This window comes from Poecilia reticulata, linkage group LG22 (genome assembly GCF_000633615.1).
Source record: "Poecilia reticulata strain Guanapo linkage group LG22, Guppy_female_1.0+MT, whole genome shotgun sequence".
Taxonomy (NCBI): Eukaryota; Metazoa; Chordata; class Actinopteri; order Cyprinodontiformes; family Poeciliidae; genus Poecilia; species Poecilia reticulata.
Window position 1 is genome coordinate 10,252,606 of NC_024352.1, and position 16,210 is coordinate 10,268,815.

General features: G+C 41.3%; 1 protein-coding gene across 2 annotated transcripts in view; it reads left to right on the plus strand.

Moving 5' to 3' along the window:
- Positions 1-16,210, plus strand: part of pcnx1 (pecanex 1) — a 48,027-nt gene that overhangs the window by 2,824 nt on the left and 28,993 nt on the right. For both annotated transcript variants that reach the window (XM_008398955.2, XM_008398956.2), the window contains exons 2-8: positions 1,850-2,064; positions 3,736-3,838; positions 5,549-5,585; positions 7,524-7,589; positions 7,674-9,392; positions 12,734-12,863; positions 14,855-15,048. In XM_008398955.2, coding sequence (XP_008397177.1) covers positions 1,850-2,064; positions 3,736-3,838; positions 5,549-5,585; positions 7,524-7,589; positions 7,674-9,392; positions 12,734-12,863; positions 14,855-15,048 — 2,464 coding nt within the window. The remainder of the gene's footprint in view (positions 1-1,849; positions 2,065-3,735; positions 3,839-5,548; positions 5,586-7,523; positions 7,590-7,673; positions 9,393-12,733; positions 12,864-14,854; positions 15,049-16,210) is intronic.

A 16,210-nucleotide genomic window follows, 5' to 3' on the forward strand; every position in this document is an offset into this window, starting at 1 on the left:
TGGATGGATGGATGGATGGATGGATGGATGGATGGATGGATGGATGGATGGATGGATGGATGGATGGATGGATGGATGGATGGATGGATGGTATCTTGGGGGTTTTGTTTGTTTAGTTTAGTTTTTACCTAAGTGAGTAAATGCACTCAGATTTTCAACGTGAGGTTATTCTGCAGCAATAAAATTAGACCAACCAGGAGATCCAAACTGGGTTTAATGTGACGGAAGTGTCGCATTAAGATCTCAAACTCACACACAAATAAAGAATTGGATTTTCTAATGCGGATGTGTAACAAAAACTAAGGGGTCATATGGATAATTGATTTAAAAAAATAAATAAATACTAATCTGTAGCTCCACCCAGGTCAGAGAGTGACTTACTGACCCCTAAGGCTGGTTTGCAGTTTCAGTTCTATTCCTGGAGTGGAAATGTGTTGGTCAGCGCTGTGTTTTATATAGTCCTGCTGTTGTTTGTGTTGACTTGAAAATGCATGCAGGAAGAGGGTCTTGAAGAGCCAGATACGGCAGCTGGTGGTCAGGTAACTTTTAGGGAATGTGGGTCACTTTCCGCGCTGCAAATAAAAGGGGCTTTTTTTTTCAAAATCAATCACATAAAATGATGCTTTAAAGACATTTCCAGTTCCCATGGTACCTGAATGAAACAGTTGTCAATATGTAGTCCAGCTGTTATGGTGAGCTGTCAGTCATGATTCCACACCTGAGGCACCCAACGCTACAAGAGGGCAAAACGTAACTGAAGAAAAAAAAACCTTGAATCGCAAAATTTGTTTGGAACATTTTTATTTCTTTCAGTTTCAATACATTTTTTTCACAGTTTCAAATCCTTATTTTTAGTTTCATTTTCTTCAGTTTCAAATCTTTTTTTTTTTTTTTTTTTTTAATTCTGAACATACTTTATGGCCCCAATTTAGCTCCATATAAACAGCACTACCTGTACTAGAGTATGTGAGCTACTCATAGCTCTGGCTATCTGGAGTCTGGAGCTGAAATAAATAAACAAAAAATGTAAAAGTGTTAATCGGTTTCTGCTTTTGTTTCATAGCTAATTTAAACATCGACTAATGATAAGTATATTCAGCTCTGCTTATCTTGATAAGAATTTTGTTTTATTGTCACGATAAGTTCCAAATACTGATGTTTTAAAAAACTGTCCATATTGTCTAGATGGTAGATTTTACCATTTTTTTCCACTGTTTGTTCAATTAGGGCATTGATAAGAATCAATAAATGTGAAAATATGATTAAATGCAGTTAGCATGTGCAGTTTAGTCATACAAATCACATTTCTTATTGTGACTGGTGTCCTAACGAAGCTTATTACAAATGTGAAAATTTTTCTAGAGCAGTACGTCTTTTCACGATACTGACTCGGGAAAACAGTGTCTTCAGTCAGAGGCTTCTTCAGATTCACTGTAACACAGACCGCTACAAGAGATCTTTCCTGCCAAGATCTTTTCCAGCCATCACCATCTACAATAACTCTTTATATCTGAATTAATATGAGTTACAACATTTAATTTCCCTTTGGGATCAATAAAGTACTTTTAAATTTGAACTGAATTTGTGTTTGTGGGACTTTAATTGCTGGGACACAGTCACACCCACAGTTACCTAAAAAAGAAGTAATAACTGGTTATTATCGTCACTTTTATCGTTATCACAATATATTGGGATAAAACTTTAAGTCCATATCGTAACTTTTATTTGTGGGATTATTTCTCACGTGAAGCTTTTTCTTCCTGTAAACCACTTTGAATTACGTTACCGTAATCTCTGCCAGCAATGCACCTTACACGGCTGAACTTCCTCTCCCTTCTCCCGGCTTTAGGCCCTGCCGCCAACGATGGTTATAGTCGGGATCTACTGCGGTGTGATTGCCGCCATATTCCTGCTGCTAAAGATGGTAAACTACCGCCTCCACTATGCCCTGGACGAGGGCGAGGTCGTGGAGCACCAGGCCAAGGAGAACCAGTGCCGCAGAGGGGGAACGGAGGGCGCTAACGATGGCAGCGTCACCCGTCGGGAGGACAGCAACGGCCCGGGGTGAGCTGACCGGTCCCGATACGAGAAACCGGATGAGTGACCGCTCTGCGTAAGAGCGTGGCTCACGAGACGTTTATCGATGATAGCAGAGGGTCACGTGGAGCGGGGGATGGCTGAGGTCATTAGTCTGCTACTAGACAGTGAGACGACCGGAGCAGAATCGCTGAGTCAGGCGTTAGCTGCAGTTTTATATGTCAGGATTTTTATTTTAATGCCAGGGAGTTCCATACTAAAGGAAAGATCAATAAGAAAACATAAAAATGGATAAATAGGAAGAAAAATATGAAACCGCGCTGTGAGATTAGGATGCATTCACGTGTAACAGAGGTGGGTGGAGTAGCCAAAAATTGTACTCAAGTAAGACTAGCAGCATGTTTTTATTTAAGTAAAAGTAAAAAAAAATGGTAGGAAGTAAGAATAAAAAAGTTGGTAATATAATGTTATTCAAGTATAACTGATCAAAACATGAATCGTTTGATATTTAAAAAATTGCATCATCCACAAAAACATAACATTGTGGGGAAATTTTGGTACTTTAAAGACCAAACTGAAAATAACATAATAACAATCAGGCCAAAAAAAGAGAAAACAACAAATTTCAAAATTGATTTATTTAATATAAAACTTATGAAACTTTAACAAATACTACAGGTGTGTGTTTGTTTCTGAGAAGTTATTAAAGGGACAGTAAGTACTGTGAGTCTGTCTTATTAGGTTCTGTTTCGTGTTTGTCTGTTGCATAAAATACATTAAAGTTAGTTTTTTTACGCTGCAAAATGTGAAGCTGTGATGGCACCAAAGTGTTTTGTTTTTTTGCAAAATATTGATAAATCCACACAATGTTTATTCCAATTTTATTAGTAAGTGAGTGTACAAATACTTTTCCAGGACAATGTATGGATTTCATTCTATCCCGAAACATGTGAAGGTGCTAATGAAGTCTTTAATGAAGTGTTTATAGAGAGGCTCGGCGTTAACCTATCCTTCTGAACACTTGGTTTATAGTTAGTTTTTAAATTTTTTTTTATTGAGGTGCTCATTTCTCACTCTGGTGGAAATGAAAGGTGGCCGGTAAGGTTTTTGGTGCCCAGGAGTTGCAGGAATGACTCATGTTCACATTCCCAAAGGGGAGCGCTTTTAGGACGCAGGGGAAAAGCTACGGGGTGCATGACGGTCCTCGACTGCAGGGACATTCGCAGTTGCAGCTTTGCCCGCAACATCTGCAACAACATTCCATATTGTTTCAGTTTACACTGATGCTACCAACAAGAGCTCCTGCCTGTTTTGCACTATTTTTGTCATTTTGTTTGAGTTTTATTTATTTTTTTCATTTTTGTCTGGTTTGACCTGTTATGGAAACTTTTTTCTTTTTTTTTTGGCATATGGAAATGATTTATACCCTTTGAGGGATTTTCTGTTTCAACATACCAGCTGGTTAAGTAAGCATGTCTGGGCTAAATATAAACCTGGAGAAAATCTGGATGAATGCATTTCCTCCCCCCCCACCACCCCAACCCCTCTTTTTTATCATCAAATTTCAGAATCCAAAGAAAACTTCCAGTATGTAGCTCTGATTAATGTGAAGGACGCAAAAATAAAATGTTGAGAATAATTATGGGGCCTCCAGGAAAGTGTTTCCAATTCATCTGCGTGGGTTTGTGTTTCGCAAAGGGACCCTGGAGGGGGCATAGAGATGACAGATTTCATCCGACAGGAGACTCCGCCGGTGGACTGCAGCTCAAGAAATTCCTACATTGGGATGGAATCTAATCAGGTAAACAAACCAGCTGATCCCTTGTACATGTAACTATTAACAAGATTAGTTTGACTTTGAGACACAAAGTTAAAAGACTTGAGATTTGACTTGGACTCTTGGTTTGAGACTTGAATCTTCGTCTCTTTTAATCGAGCGAAGGGAAGCCATCTTGTGAGTTACAACTGTTTCCCAGTTTTAATTTCTCGAGCTCAGACTGAGGAGAGATCCAGTCTCAAATTGAACATCGACAGGTTTTAATCTCTTATTATTATTTATCTTTTGAGCATAAACACTTATTTATATTTCTAGAGGCATAAACATGATACTTGATTGATTTTTAAAATAATACTACGCAGCGTTTAGCAGGTTTTTTCTTGCAAGAATGCATGTTAAAACTAAAGATATATATATATTTTTTTCTTATTTAAAATTCATAGATAAAAATAGAATTTGTTGTGTATAACTTTATTGTGGGAACATAGCCAAAAGATACACAGTAAAATGTTATATTAGTAACTTGTAACGATTTAAAGTCAGGAATGGGGATCCACYGATTCACTTTCTTTTTTTTTGCTTCCGATACTGATACAGATATCTGAGGTTTAGTATTGGTTAGTATATTCAGCCGAATATTATTAGAAAAATGGGAATATCACTCTGCTATTTGATACAGGTATGGTTTCTTGAACAGAAAATGAGAGATTCATCAGATTTGAAAATAGGAAAAGGAAAGGAAGGAAATCGGGGCCGATTTATCAGTGCACCTCCATGAATTCACTGGACGTATCAGAATCAAAATATTAACAATAAGCATCATATGCCAGCCTTCACCTAATCATAATTTGTAACTTTGGATTTATAGTACAATTAAAGCATGTCATGCAAAATGTAATTAGTTTGCCCCTTTTGGGTTTCGCTGCACCACCCCAGGGATGTAAATATTGTTCTGACGAACTGAGCTCAAATTATCCCATTTGAGCCCATCCCTTACGGGAGAAACAAACGATTCTTTTCACAGCAGTTTTTAATTTAAAACACTTTCATTTTGCTCCACTTTGGTTGGAGAGTCATGCTTTCAACCAGCATAACTAAGCAACCAGCTGGCAGGTGGTAGATGAGACATTTGTTACGTATAAGCTTCATATAAGCAAAAAAAAAAAGTTTTTACAAATATCTATGCCTTTGACTAATATTAAAAAGTTTTGTAGAAAGGTTTCCAACTTCATAGTAGCAAAAAAAAAAAAAAACACCAATAAAACACATTTCCTCATAGGGATATAAAACATTATGCATTAGCACTGATAGAGCGTTATTTGCTTTTCCCTTCCTAAGCGAATGATAATTGCTCTCTGTTATTGCCAAAGCATAAAAGCAAATGAGCTCTGACTTCCCTCTTCCAGATGCAAAATAATCTGAAGCTGATAAAAGGTGGGAAGGATTAGTCAGTCATTTAGGTCAGTCAGAGATGGGGAGGCGATGGCTGTGACGCTGCCCGTCCGTTTAAACTCGATTAATACAGGAATCGAAAAAAAATAAATGAATAAAAAAAATCAGCTCCATTTCGTAATTGCTGCTCAACACATCAAAGGTTTATTTGTAAGTTTACAACTCTGACCTCAAGATCCAATATGGCTGCCATTTAGTTTAACGAAAGGAATTGTCTTTTGCAGATCAGTCTAGTTTCCAGTAACAATCTTTGTTTTCTTTTTCCTTCCCCCTTCGTCTCAGATCATGTCAGCGCACGGGAGAGCGATGGGTGTCAAAGGTAAACGGAACAACACTTCACCTTGTTGCATAATAACACACTGTACTTTGAACTACATTCATTGGCCTTATTGAGGATGCTCTAAAAGTGCCTTGAAGTAGATCCGCTTTTCATCGAAGGTCGATTTTACATTAGGTCTCGTGAATCGTGTTTGTGTGGATTTCGGACGTCGGTTTCAGATCATCATCTTGTTGCAGACAATCTGTCTTCAGTTTACTGGTACAGGGCAGGAGGATCTGATTTAAAACTTCCTGCAGGGTTGTTATGCAGCCTGGCACTTAATTTCAGTATTCTCCAGGTCTAGATAAGTAGGGTAAAAGAAATTAGATCATTTTCTTTTTGTTTTGTTTTAGTATTTTCATACGCTGGTTTCAGTTCCAGATCCCATTGTATAAATGTTACATCCTTCCTCCAACACGTACTCCTTTTCTTTCTTTGTGTTTGACTTTGTTTTCTCTTGATCACTTGTTTCGTACCTGTGTAACTCCATATACGTGAAAGTAAAAAAAAAAAAGAACTTGCTACAAGAGTGCAGAGCTGCTAGATGCCTGGTTTTACAATCGTCTCATTATGGGTTGCCCACCCACATCCTTGACCGTGATCTCCCTGCTGTCCAGGAGATGTACCCTGACTCAGCACTGCTTTGACCTCGGCAGTCAAACCAGGACGAGCCAGCCTTASGCAGACCGCTACGGTTTCTGAAAAGATTCACTGTAATACTTAGCATGGGAGGCGTTCTCCGGTAAGGCTTTATTGGAATCCGACGTAGAGAGTAAATCAACTTTTAGCTTTGCTTGCTTTGGGTCCATTACGCTGTCAGGTTGAAGTGGGGTTTTCACCGAGTTTTTCAGTGAGTCATCCTAATTAGCCGGCGGTTTGTGAATTAGGCTTTCAGGTTTTTGCCTTCGGTGTATCATCCTTTACTTCCCTATTCTCTCATTTCATCACCTCCGAAGTGTTCATGGCGTCTTTGTTTGAGGGGGGGGGAAAAACCCATTGCAGAGTCTGAACATTTGGTTCTCTGGAGGGAAGTTTCCTATAACAGCCATGCTGGTATTCCAGGAATACATTGAGAGCTGCTTGTTTTGACTGTTGCAAAAGCAAATCTACAGTGTTTTGTTAGACATTCGTGGTATGAGGCTAGGCTAGCAGTTTTCTTCATTAATATTCTCTTTAGAGGTCTGCTGCATGTTGAGTCCAAGGACTAGTGATTGTTGAAGATGCACCCATCAGAATGATTTGGCTGATTTCCAGTCTTCTTCAAAGCCTTAAACTGTGGAGCATTGCTTTCATGTTTGGGAACAATAACATAAGATAAACAATGTTGATTTATTAACTTCCTACTGTGAACCGCTACTAATTATTCATATAAGATGCAGAGGTGATGCCACACTGTGTGAGAGCGAGGTAGAGAGAGCAACTGCAGGGTTTTACTATTCTTCTTTGAATCTTAAATGAGCAACTTGTGCGGTTAGCTAACAAAAACAGTACTTTCTGTGTTTGTGTCTTACTCTAAGATTTTGGAAAGAATGTAAATATTTCCAAATTTGACAAATTCCACGACAGACAGAGGCTGTACATAAAGAAAAAAAAAAGAGATGAAACACAGCAACTTTCCTGTAGCACATTCGGACTTCCTGTTATCTGATGAAAAGCTCACACTCTTTCACAGCCCGAATTAACCACAGACATGTCTCAAAATTGTTTTAAAAAAGTTTTCTTTTTTAAAAAGCTAATTACGTCTCTTGGACTTCATCTAGAAAAACTTGCTGTTACTGAAAAAGTTAGCTTTGAGACGTTTTGTCTCAGTAACGGTGTCCTCACTGAAGAGTGTTGCTCCAAGTACCAGGGCATGGTTCCTGTTCACCAGTCGGTTAATACAACGATTACATTAATTAAATCTGTCAGCTCCTCATTGCTTTTAATCTGTCATCGCAGGAGACATGGGAAAGGTTTCGGACGACATCAGCTTGACTCTCATCGGGAGCTGCAGTCACGATCACGGTAACGACACTTTGAAAGCAAGCCGTTCTTAAGCCACTCTTCAAAACGTCGTCTAACGTTTTCACTTCTGTATCCCCTTCATAGACCTGCTGTCGGAAACCAAGATGTACTGCCTCGTTCCCAATGACTCCTTCGCCTCGTTGCAGCCTTCCACCTCCTTGTGTCCTTCAGAGCTCTCTCGGGAGGCCGGCGACATGTGCACCTCTGCTGCTTATCACGTCAGCCTGTCGCACTCGTCTTGTGACACGGAGGTGGCCTCCCACGCGTCCATGCAGTCTCAGGCCTTCAGGAAGGAGCTCCGTTCTCGGGGTCTGCCTCGGACCTCCAGCTCGTCGGGCTCTGCCTTTCCCGACCCCTGCCTGCCAGACTTTGCTCTGTATCCTCCGCCCCGGAGAGGCGGCCTCGACACGGTGTGCGAGCTGGAGGCGGCAAGACCGCACAGGCCCGCGCTGTGCGACAGAGAGCAGCTTTACCAGCAGGATCAAGCAGTGCCCTCCACCTCGGGGCAAGAGTGCTGCAAGCACAAAGACTCGCACAAAGTGGTCCGCTCTGCCTCTAGAGAGGCGGGGGAGGGCAGCTCAGGGCTCTACCAGGTTGATGTTGGTGCTGGTAGGAAGGGCTCGGTCGGGGGCGGAAAGTCTCACTCAGGAGAGCGAAGCGCGGACAGCTTGAGGAGCTTGAGTACCCGCAGCAGCGGCTCCACCGAGAGCTACTGCAGCGGGACAGACCGCGACACCAACAGCACCGTCAGCAGCTTTCACAGTGAACAAACCAGTTCTACGCACGTGGAAAGCCTTCTCTCGCTTTCGGGGGATGAGCGCGGACGGGACAGAGAGGCCGTGCCCTCGCCCGGAGACAGCAGGAGTTCCAGCCTCGGCGCCGTGGTCTCTCGAGGTCTCGGCAACGTTCCCTCTCGGGAGGCCAATAAAAACCCTCATGCTAATGAGCTGACTGCTAAGCAGACTGTGGGCGCCTCTGCTTCTTCCGTGACCCAGGAGCAAGCAGAGCCTGGGGAGAGCACGGAAGAACCTGGCGTCAGGACCAGTGCCGATGGCTCGACGGGCGTAGCCGCGACTGAGCAGGACAAGGCAAAAGCCGACGATCGGCCAAAACCCGAAGCCGCCGTCCAGAGGACTTTGTCTCTGTCGACTGGGCGCCGCGGACGGCGGCACGGAGGGAAGAAAAGAGCGAGCAGTTTTGATGCCAGCCGACGCCGGGACTACATGGCTTTACGTGGAATAGCTAAACCCTGTAGCGCTGTCTTTACGGGAGGAGGAGAGGACGACTCCAGTGATCAAAGTGAACTCAGCTGTGCCTCCAGTCTGCATTCCACCAACCATCTAAGCACGGACAGCTCGTCCAGCACCACCTCCCGCTCCTGTCACTCGCCGGAGGGTCACTTCAAGGCCCTGAAAGCCAAGCATGCTGCTGCCACTTCCCCCTCCTCCTCCGCGGTCAAAGATCCAGGAGGGTCTGAGGCGGAGGTGCGACCCAGAGGGAAGCGTCGGGCTTCCCGCCGCACGCCCAGCACTGGTAGTGCCAAGACGCACGCCAGAGTGTTGAGTTTGGACAGTGGCACCGCCGCTTGCCTTAACGACCCCAACCGCTTAGGAGCGCCGCCTGGGCCCCGGCCCCTCACCACCTCCAAGTCGGATTTGGAAGCCAAAGAAGGGGAAGTCCTGGACGCTGCGTCTCTGCTCGGTCGGGCCTCCCAGCTGGAATCGGTGACCCGTTCCAGAAACAGCCTGCCCAACCAGACGGCTTTCACTGAGCCTCAGGATGCAACTGCAGCTTCACTTCGAGGTTGGTACCAATGTCTTCATTTTTATCCCCACTTTGTTTTAGCAGCTCGCCCTAGAATGCTGTTACTTATCTACTATGTTTGGCCTAGTTTGTTTTTCTTTTTCACTTTAAAACTCCTTAAGTTCTAATTTCCCGAGATGTTTAAGGTTGTTTGTTCCTGCTTTACGCGCGTACTTCCTGTTGAAAGCTTATGTCAACTTTTGCTATTTTAGTTTATTAACACAAGCATAAATCTAGAGTTCATGAACTTGATCTCGGAGCGAGTGAGGCCCTCCAGACACTGGGAGGGTTTCACAGCGGCTCGCGCTGGTGATTGCAGACGGGATGTTGTCGGTCTTCCACATTCAGCGTAACCATGGTGAGTTTCCATGGAGTTGCAATTCTGACCCAAGCAAAGTGTTCCCTGTGCAGATCACTGTTAGTATGACAGCACAGTGTGTGCTTTGTGTTGAGGTTGAGCAAACAGATGCTGTCTTATTAGCATGGTTGTGTTGAGCATTAGCGCTGTTCCCTCCCTGTGTATTCAAGCTCGTGAATTAATATCACAGTTTTACTCGGGTCTTCAAATATCTTGTTCTATTGCTTTATTAGGCTGTGAATTTTTTGAAAATGATGCTGACTCTCCTTAGCTTCCTGAACTGTCAAGTGATTTAGCAGCCACGAGCAGTATTGTATTTGCAGCAGTGGTGATGCCACACGGTGTGTATGAGAGAGCAGTTGCTGTTCCCCACGCATCTTATTGTTGACAGCATCGTAAAAGTTCAAAATGAACAGCACCTGCCAAAGACTAGCTTTCTGTTGCACCAGCCTGGATTTGTACCTGTCATGCTTCCACAGACAATAGTTTTTTTGTTTTATTTTTTACTTCTTTCACTTTTTTTTGTGCCTCTTCTGATTTTATTTTAAAAATCAAACTGATGCTGATAATAGAGACTTCGTTTCTAAGTAACAACCTCCACACCGAAGGATGATATGTTTGGACAACCCAGTTACACCTAGGCAGGTCAAAAATGGACCATTTCTGATCATCAGATGATTTCTCAGTACATTTTTTTAAAGAAAGATTTAATTTGATTCCTGCTGTTTTGATTCATATTACACACACAGTTAATAATATGCAGTAATGAGACTTTTGTTTGCTCTTGTACTGTTTGAAGTTATTTTTGAATTTGATTTAGATCATGGCTATTTTTTCAGTTTGCTCAAGGACACTGTGACTGAATATGCTGAATTTTATTATTATTCATAAATGAACATATTATTAAAGTTTTACGTGCCTCATTATTGTATTTAATGCACTTAAGTTTTTGGTAAAGCATTCTTCCAAACTGACCTACACTCATATATCCAGGCGCTGTTGCTACTTAAATTTACTATGAATTAAAAAACATTATCTAAAAACTGATGAGTCATTTTTCAGTTCAATACTCCTCTGTATTTCTCCTGCTATTAAATTGTCTTTAGGAGGGAATTTCATTAGAAATGTTTTTCAGGACAATGAAAAGCACTGAGCAAAGGCTAGCACTAGCTAGCTAATAAGCCAAGAGGGCTATTTTATTGTTTCACTCTGAAACTATAAAGTATGTTTTTATTCATCTAAATTATTTAGTCTTACTTTAAACGTTATTTAAGTGTCAGAAATCCGTCTGTTCTCTCGGATATCAGAACAACAAAACTGGAAAATCCCTGAGACAAGCTAACTTCATGTGCGCTAATATAAGCCAAGTGGTGTTTTTCCTGCTCAACTTCCTGCTTTTGAATATAAAACCATAGAGTAAGTCTTACCATAACAGTTATAAAAATGTATTGGAAATTTCAAATGTCGGTTCTGGGATATCCGAAGAATAAATCTGTTAATCACAGAGACAGGCTGGGTCTAGCCCAGCTTTGCTAGCCTAGAAAAGCTATGTTTTTACTGCTAATGGATTTATGACTATAAAAAAAAGTATCTTGGGTGTAATGTATCCAGGGAGGATTTTATTAGGCTTTCCTTCAATGGCAGCAGTGTAATAACTCTCCTCTCATCCACCACAGTCTCACTTGTTCTCTTAGTCATAGTTTTCTTTTAAGGAGCGCTCTGGGTTACAGGGGGGGAATAAAATCTGAAGTCAAAATATCTGACCATTCTGCATGCAGATTTTCTGGGACAAGAGTGTTATGTTAGTCAGTGTTGAGCCAAGAAGGTAAGAGCTAAATGATGTAATAAGATAACCCTGCATTGAAACTGATGCAACATCCAGGCTGTAACACTAACATCCACAGTCAAAATCATTTTAGATATTTAGGTCTCTGCTAATGTCGTTACAGCTGTTACATTAAAAACATTTCATTTTTGATAATAATCTTAACTGCTTTTATTCTAATTTTGCTTTGTTGACATTTCCTTAACGAATGTATAGTCGGTATGATTTACAGGTCCATCTCAGTACTAGAATATTGTAAAAACTGTTTTTATTTCTGTAATTTAGCTAAAAAAGTGAAACTCGGGTTGATGTTTCAAGCATTATTTCCATTAATTATGATAATGGTTTAGTGCTAATGACAGAAAATTCAGTTTCTCAAATAAATTTTTAAAAAGTCTACTTAAAAGTATATTTCATTTATATTTTATTTTATGTTGGTTCTGGCGTCTCTCGTTTTTCTCTTGACAATGCTCCACTGCCTTTTTAGCAATGGCCCTAAAAAGGCAGGCATCCTCCTTTTGAATTTGTTGGTCATAAAAGAGCATTTCTGGGGTGCTGTGGTGGCGCAGGGGCAAAGCACAACCCATGTACTGAGGCCTTAGTCCTCATGCCAGCAGTCGAAGGTTCAATTCCCAGCTTGGTGACATTTGCCGCATGTCTTCCCCTTCTCTCATAACCCTCTTTCCTGTCAAACTACTTTCAAATAAAGGCCACTAGAGCCAACAAAACCTTTAAAAATAAAAGAGCATTTCTGTAAAACAAATACGTTTTTATATGACTCTAGTGTCAAATTTTGAAACAAATTTTGTTGTTTATTATCTACAATGGTCATAGTTAGTACACAAATAGTCACTAATACACATATTACTCCTTGTGTACTTAATTGGTCCAGTGTTGCAACTTCTCAAACCCCAAACATTGACCCTCATGCAGAGGGAACTGATTATTCTTTTTTGCCCTTTACTACAGGATCAGGTCAGTAGGTTTTACTTTTCAAGGGGTTGTTGTCAATTAGAAAACATTTCCTTGGTAGTTTTCCAGTTGTTGTTTATATGTAAGTGCTGGTAAAAAATCTTCTAAGCCACACATGAAAGCATAATTTCTGGGAAAGGAAACAAATCCAGACTAACCGACCGATGACGTCTCTCACCACGACAGCGCCAGGAAGTGAGGAGACGGTCATATTCCGTCGGGAGCGCAGCACGTTTCGCCGGCAGGCTGTGAGGCGGCGGCACAACGCAGGAAGCAACCCCACCCCTCCCACCTCGCTCATTGGATCTCCTCTCAGGTACGGCGTGCGCGAGCGGGATTGGTGTGTGTGTGTGTGTGTGTGTGTGTCTCTATGGTTGTGTTCCCTGGTCTGAACATGTCACCTTCCTGTCCTCACATCGACATCGTTCTGCCTCCTCTGTTGTCCAGAACCTCAAACCAAACATCATCTCTTTACCGCTTTCTTTGCCCTGCTTGACCTTATTTTGCCAACTCTTTTATATGTCCATCTGGTGTTTTAAAGTTTTCCTTTTAACCACTCAAGAATTAAATCCTGTAAGACTGAGAGGTGCAAGGACTGATGTTTTKATTTATCAACTTGGCTGTGAATTGTTTGTTGTTGTTGTTTTTCTTTCTCCTTTTGATGCGACTGCATGTTCTTCATCACTCTTTCCTTTTTATTGCCTGCAGACGACATTTGTTTCAAATTGGCGCTGTATAGAAAACGATTTTACCCAGTTTTGACCGAAGTTGGGGTTGTATCGGTAATTGCGATACGTTTCTTATCATAAGATCAATTTATCATTGTCACGATAAATTCCAACTAATGATGTTTTAAAAAAAAAAAAAAAAAACATGCAGCATTAGTTTAACTAATATTTTCACTGTTTATTCTATTACAGCATCCATAAATATCAACACATTAAAAAAATTTAATTAAATTCAGCTGCTGTGTGCAGTGTTGTGAAACAAATCACTCGTCTTTATGTGAAAAAAGAAGCTTATTGTTTTTTAAAGAGCGGTATTTGTGTTTGTGGAGGTGTAATTGCTGCGCCATGCAGTTGTAGCCATACAGATACCTAAAAAAAACAGAAGTAATAAATAGTTCTTATCAGCACTTTCGTCATTATTAAAATAGTGCCATAAAATATGACAGGGACTCACCTTTAAAACCGAGGATCTGTTTTCTCCTGTTGCCATCTCTCAAGGTCACGCCTCTAAAGGCTTCAAAAGTGTTGAGCAAGAAAAACAAGTGAGCAGCCTGCCAGGGGTCATAAAGTTAAAAATAGATCCTTTCTTCCTCTGTCCTTTACTGCCTTTACACTTTCACCTTCTCAGGCATTTTCTCCTCTGATTATGTGATCTATGTGTATAAGCAGAAACCGCAGCTCTGTGCAGGGCTGGTGGAAGGTTGCACACGTTCACCGTTAACATGCATTTTACGCCCTTTTTGAGGTTTTTAATGGTGGGTTTGAACCTTTTTTTCAGGTTTAATTAGTCATATACAAACAACAAATGAGTGTCAACTGTTGCTAGTCTTAATTGTGGATTTTCTCCACACACAGTGTCTATCTTGCTTTCTATCATTCTTTTTTTTATCTCTCTCCAGTGTTTGGGTTTTGAAACTCCGTTTTTGAACTCTACCTGCTGCATACGTTCATAGTCAACTTTATTATTTTAGTTTTTTTCAATGAATGTTAATGACTGAGAATTTGGAAAGTTGAGTGTGGAAAAGTCAAGAATATTTGCATTGAAATATCTAGATTAGAACCATGATGTTTTAACGCCAGCACCGCTAAGCTGTTTGTCAACGGTTCAGATAATTATGACGGCTTATCAGGGCCATAGTAGATAGAAAAAAAAAGGAGTAAATGTCTGCCAAACAAAACTCTGATTTTGAGGTTAATTTCGGAAATTAACCTCAAATTAACCATGGGAATTTATTTCTTAATTTCTTTTTAGAAAATTTCTAAGATTCATCTCAAAATTTCTGTGATTCATCTCAGCTCAGACGCCGTTGTATTTAATGGCTGACTGTTAACTATTGTAAGTTAAAAATTGGCTTTTATAATTTATCAGTTTAGTTGCAGGCAAGTTAAGAATGCACAGCACAAGTGATAACCAAAAACCTGTGGTAGAAAAACAACAACACAAAAGGTGTTTAAACATCATTCGTTTTTTCTATCCTCCTGTCACTAACACAGCTCTCTCTCCTCCAGCCTCCCTCTGTGTTGCTGCTGTAAACTGGAACACATCCCACCTCTTGTCTCCTCCCTCTCTCTCCTACAGTCTTCAGGAGGCTCTCAGCCAGGCCTCCCAGCCTTCTTCCTCTCTGGTGAAAACTCAGCCATCCAGAACCCCTTCCCAGGTGACAGTGCTGAGCGCGAGTGTGTCCCTGCTGGCCAGGAATGGAAGCGCGCACCTGGAGGGTTCTCAGGACAAGGCCTCGACTGTGGGCGCCACCAGCTTACAGGACGACTTCGGTAGGCGGCTTATCGAGAGCGGCTTTTGTTTTTGCCTCTCTTTTTTATCTTTTATTTTTCTCGTTTTTCCACAATCAAATAATTCAGAGTATATTATTAGTTACTTATTAGACTAACAAGTCTGGAAAACTTGACAGGGGTGGTGGCTGGGTCTCCAGCAGGACAGTGACCCTTGAGCTACAATGTAGCTGAGCTACTAGCTTATTTATGTGCTAAAACGTCCCAGTCAAAGCCCAGACCTAAATCTGATTGAAAACTGATGATCGCAGATGCTATTCATCCAGTCTGAGAACGGACATGATTCTCAGTTTCTGTTCAAAGCTGATAGAGAAATTCCTGAAATGTTTTCCAGCTGCGGTTGTGGCAAAAAGTAGAACAGAATAAAATCCTTTGTTGTTCCACAGCGGGGAAAAGTCTGTGCAAGGTGACGGGCAACAACAGCAAATAGACTCACACGAAGACAGAAAATATAAAAAACTGTCTAAATACACAATAAAGTTTAAAATGTTGTACAGTAAGTGGAAAATGTCAACATAAATAACGTGTCGCTTAAAAAAAATCTATTCAAGAGGAAGTCAAGCAGGCTGAACAGAAATGAAACATTTCACATGAACATTTTTTTGTGCTTGCTTTCGGATGGTTTCCACGGTGACTCGGAGAGAGAGCAGGTTATGGATATGACGATCTCAGTCAATCACAGGAGAGTGCCTGTTACTTACGGCTGGCGGGTCGTCCTAATCAGTTGAAGCCCGCTGGCGTTATCCGTGCTCCATTTACGGCGCCTGGCTGCATCTGTAGCCAGAGGGGATGTGACCTTTGATCCCAGCAGAGCTCATTCATGTTCAGATGCACTGACACTGACCGTGGCTCTTCACCATCAGAAAACCCATGATTACAGGAAGTCCATGAACCTGTCAAACCAAAGAGAATGTCCCATGTGTCCATTTATCCTGCTGTCCTTGTGTCTAACTTCCTTCCTTCCTTCTTTCCTTCCTTCCTTCCTTCCTTCCTTGCTTCTTTCAGTTTTTCCTTCCTTCCTTCCTTCCTTCCTTCATTCCTTCCTTCCTTCCTTCCTTCCTTCCTTCCTTCCTTCCTTCCTTCCTTCCTTCCTTCCTTCCTTCCTTCCTTTATAACAGCATTTCATGTCGATGTGTGTTAATGT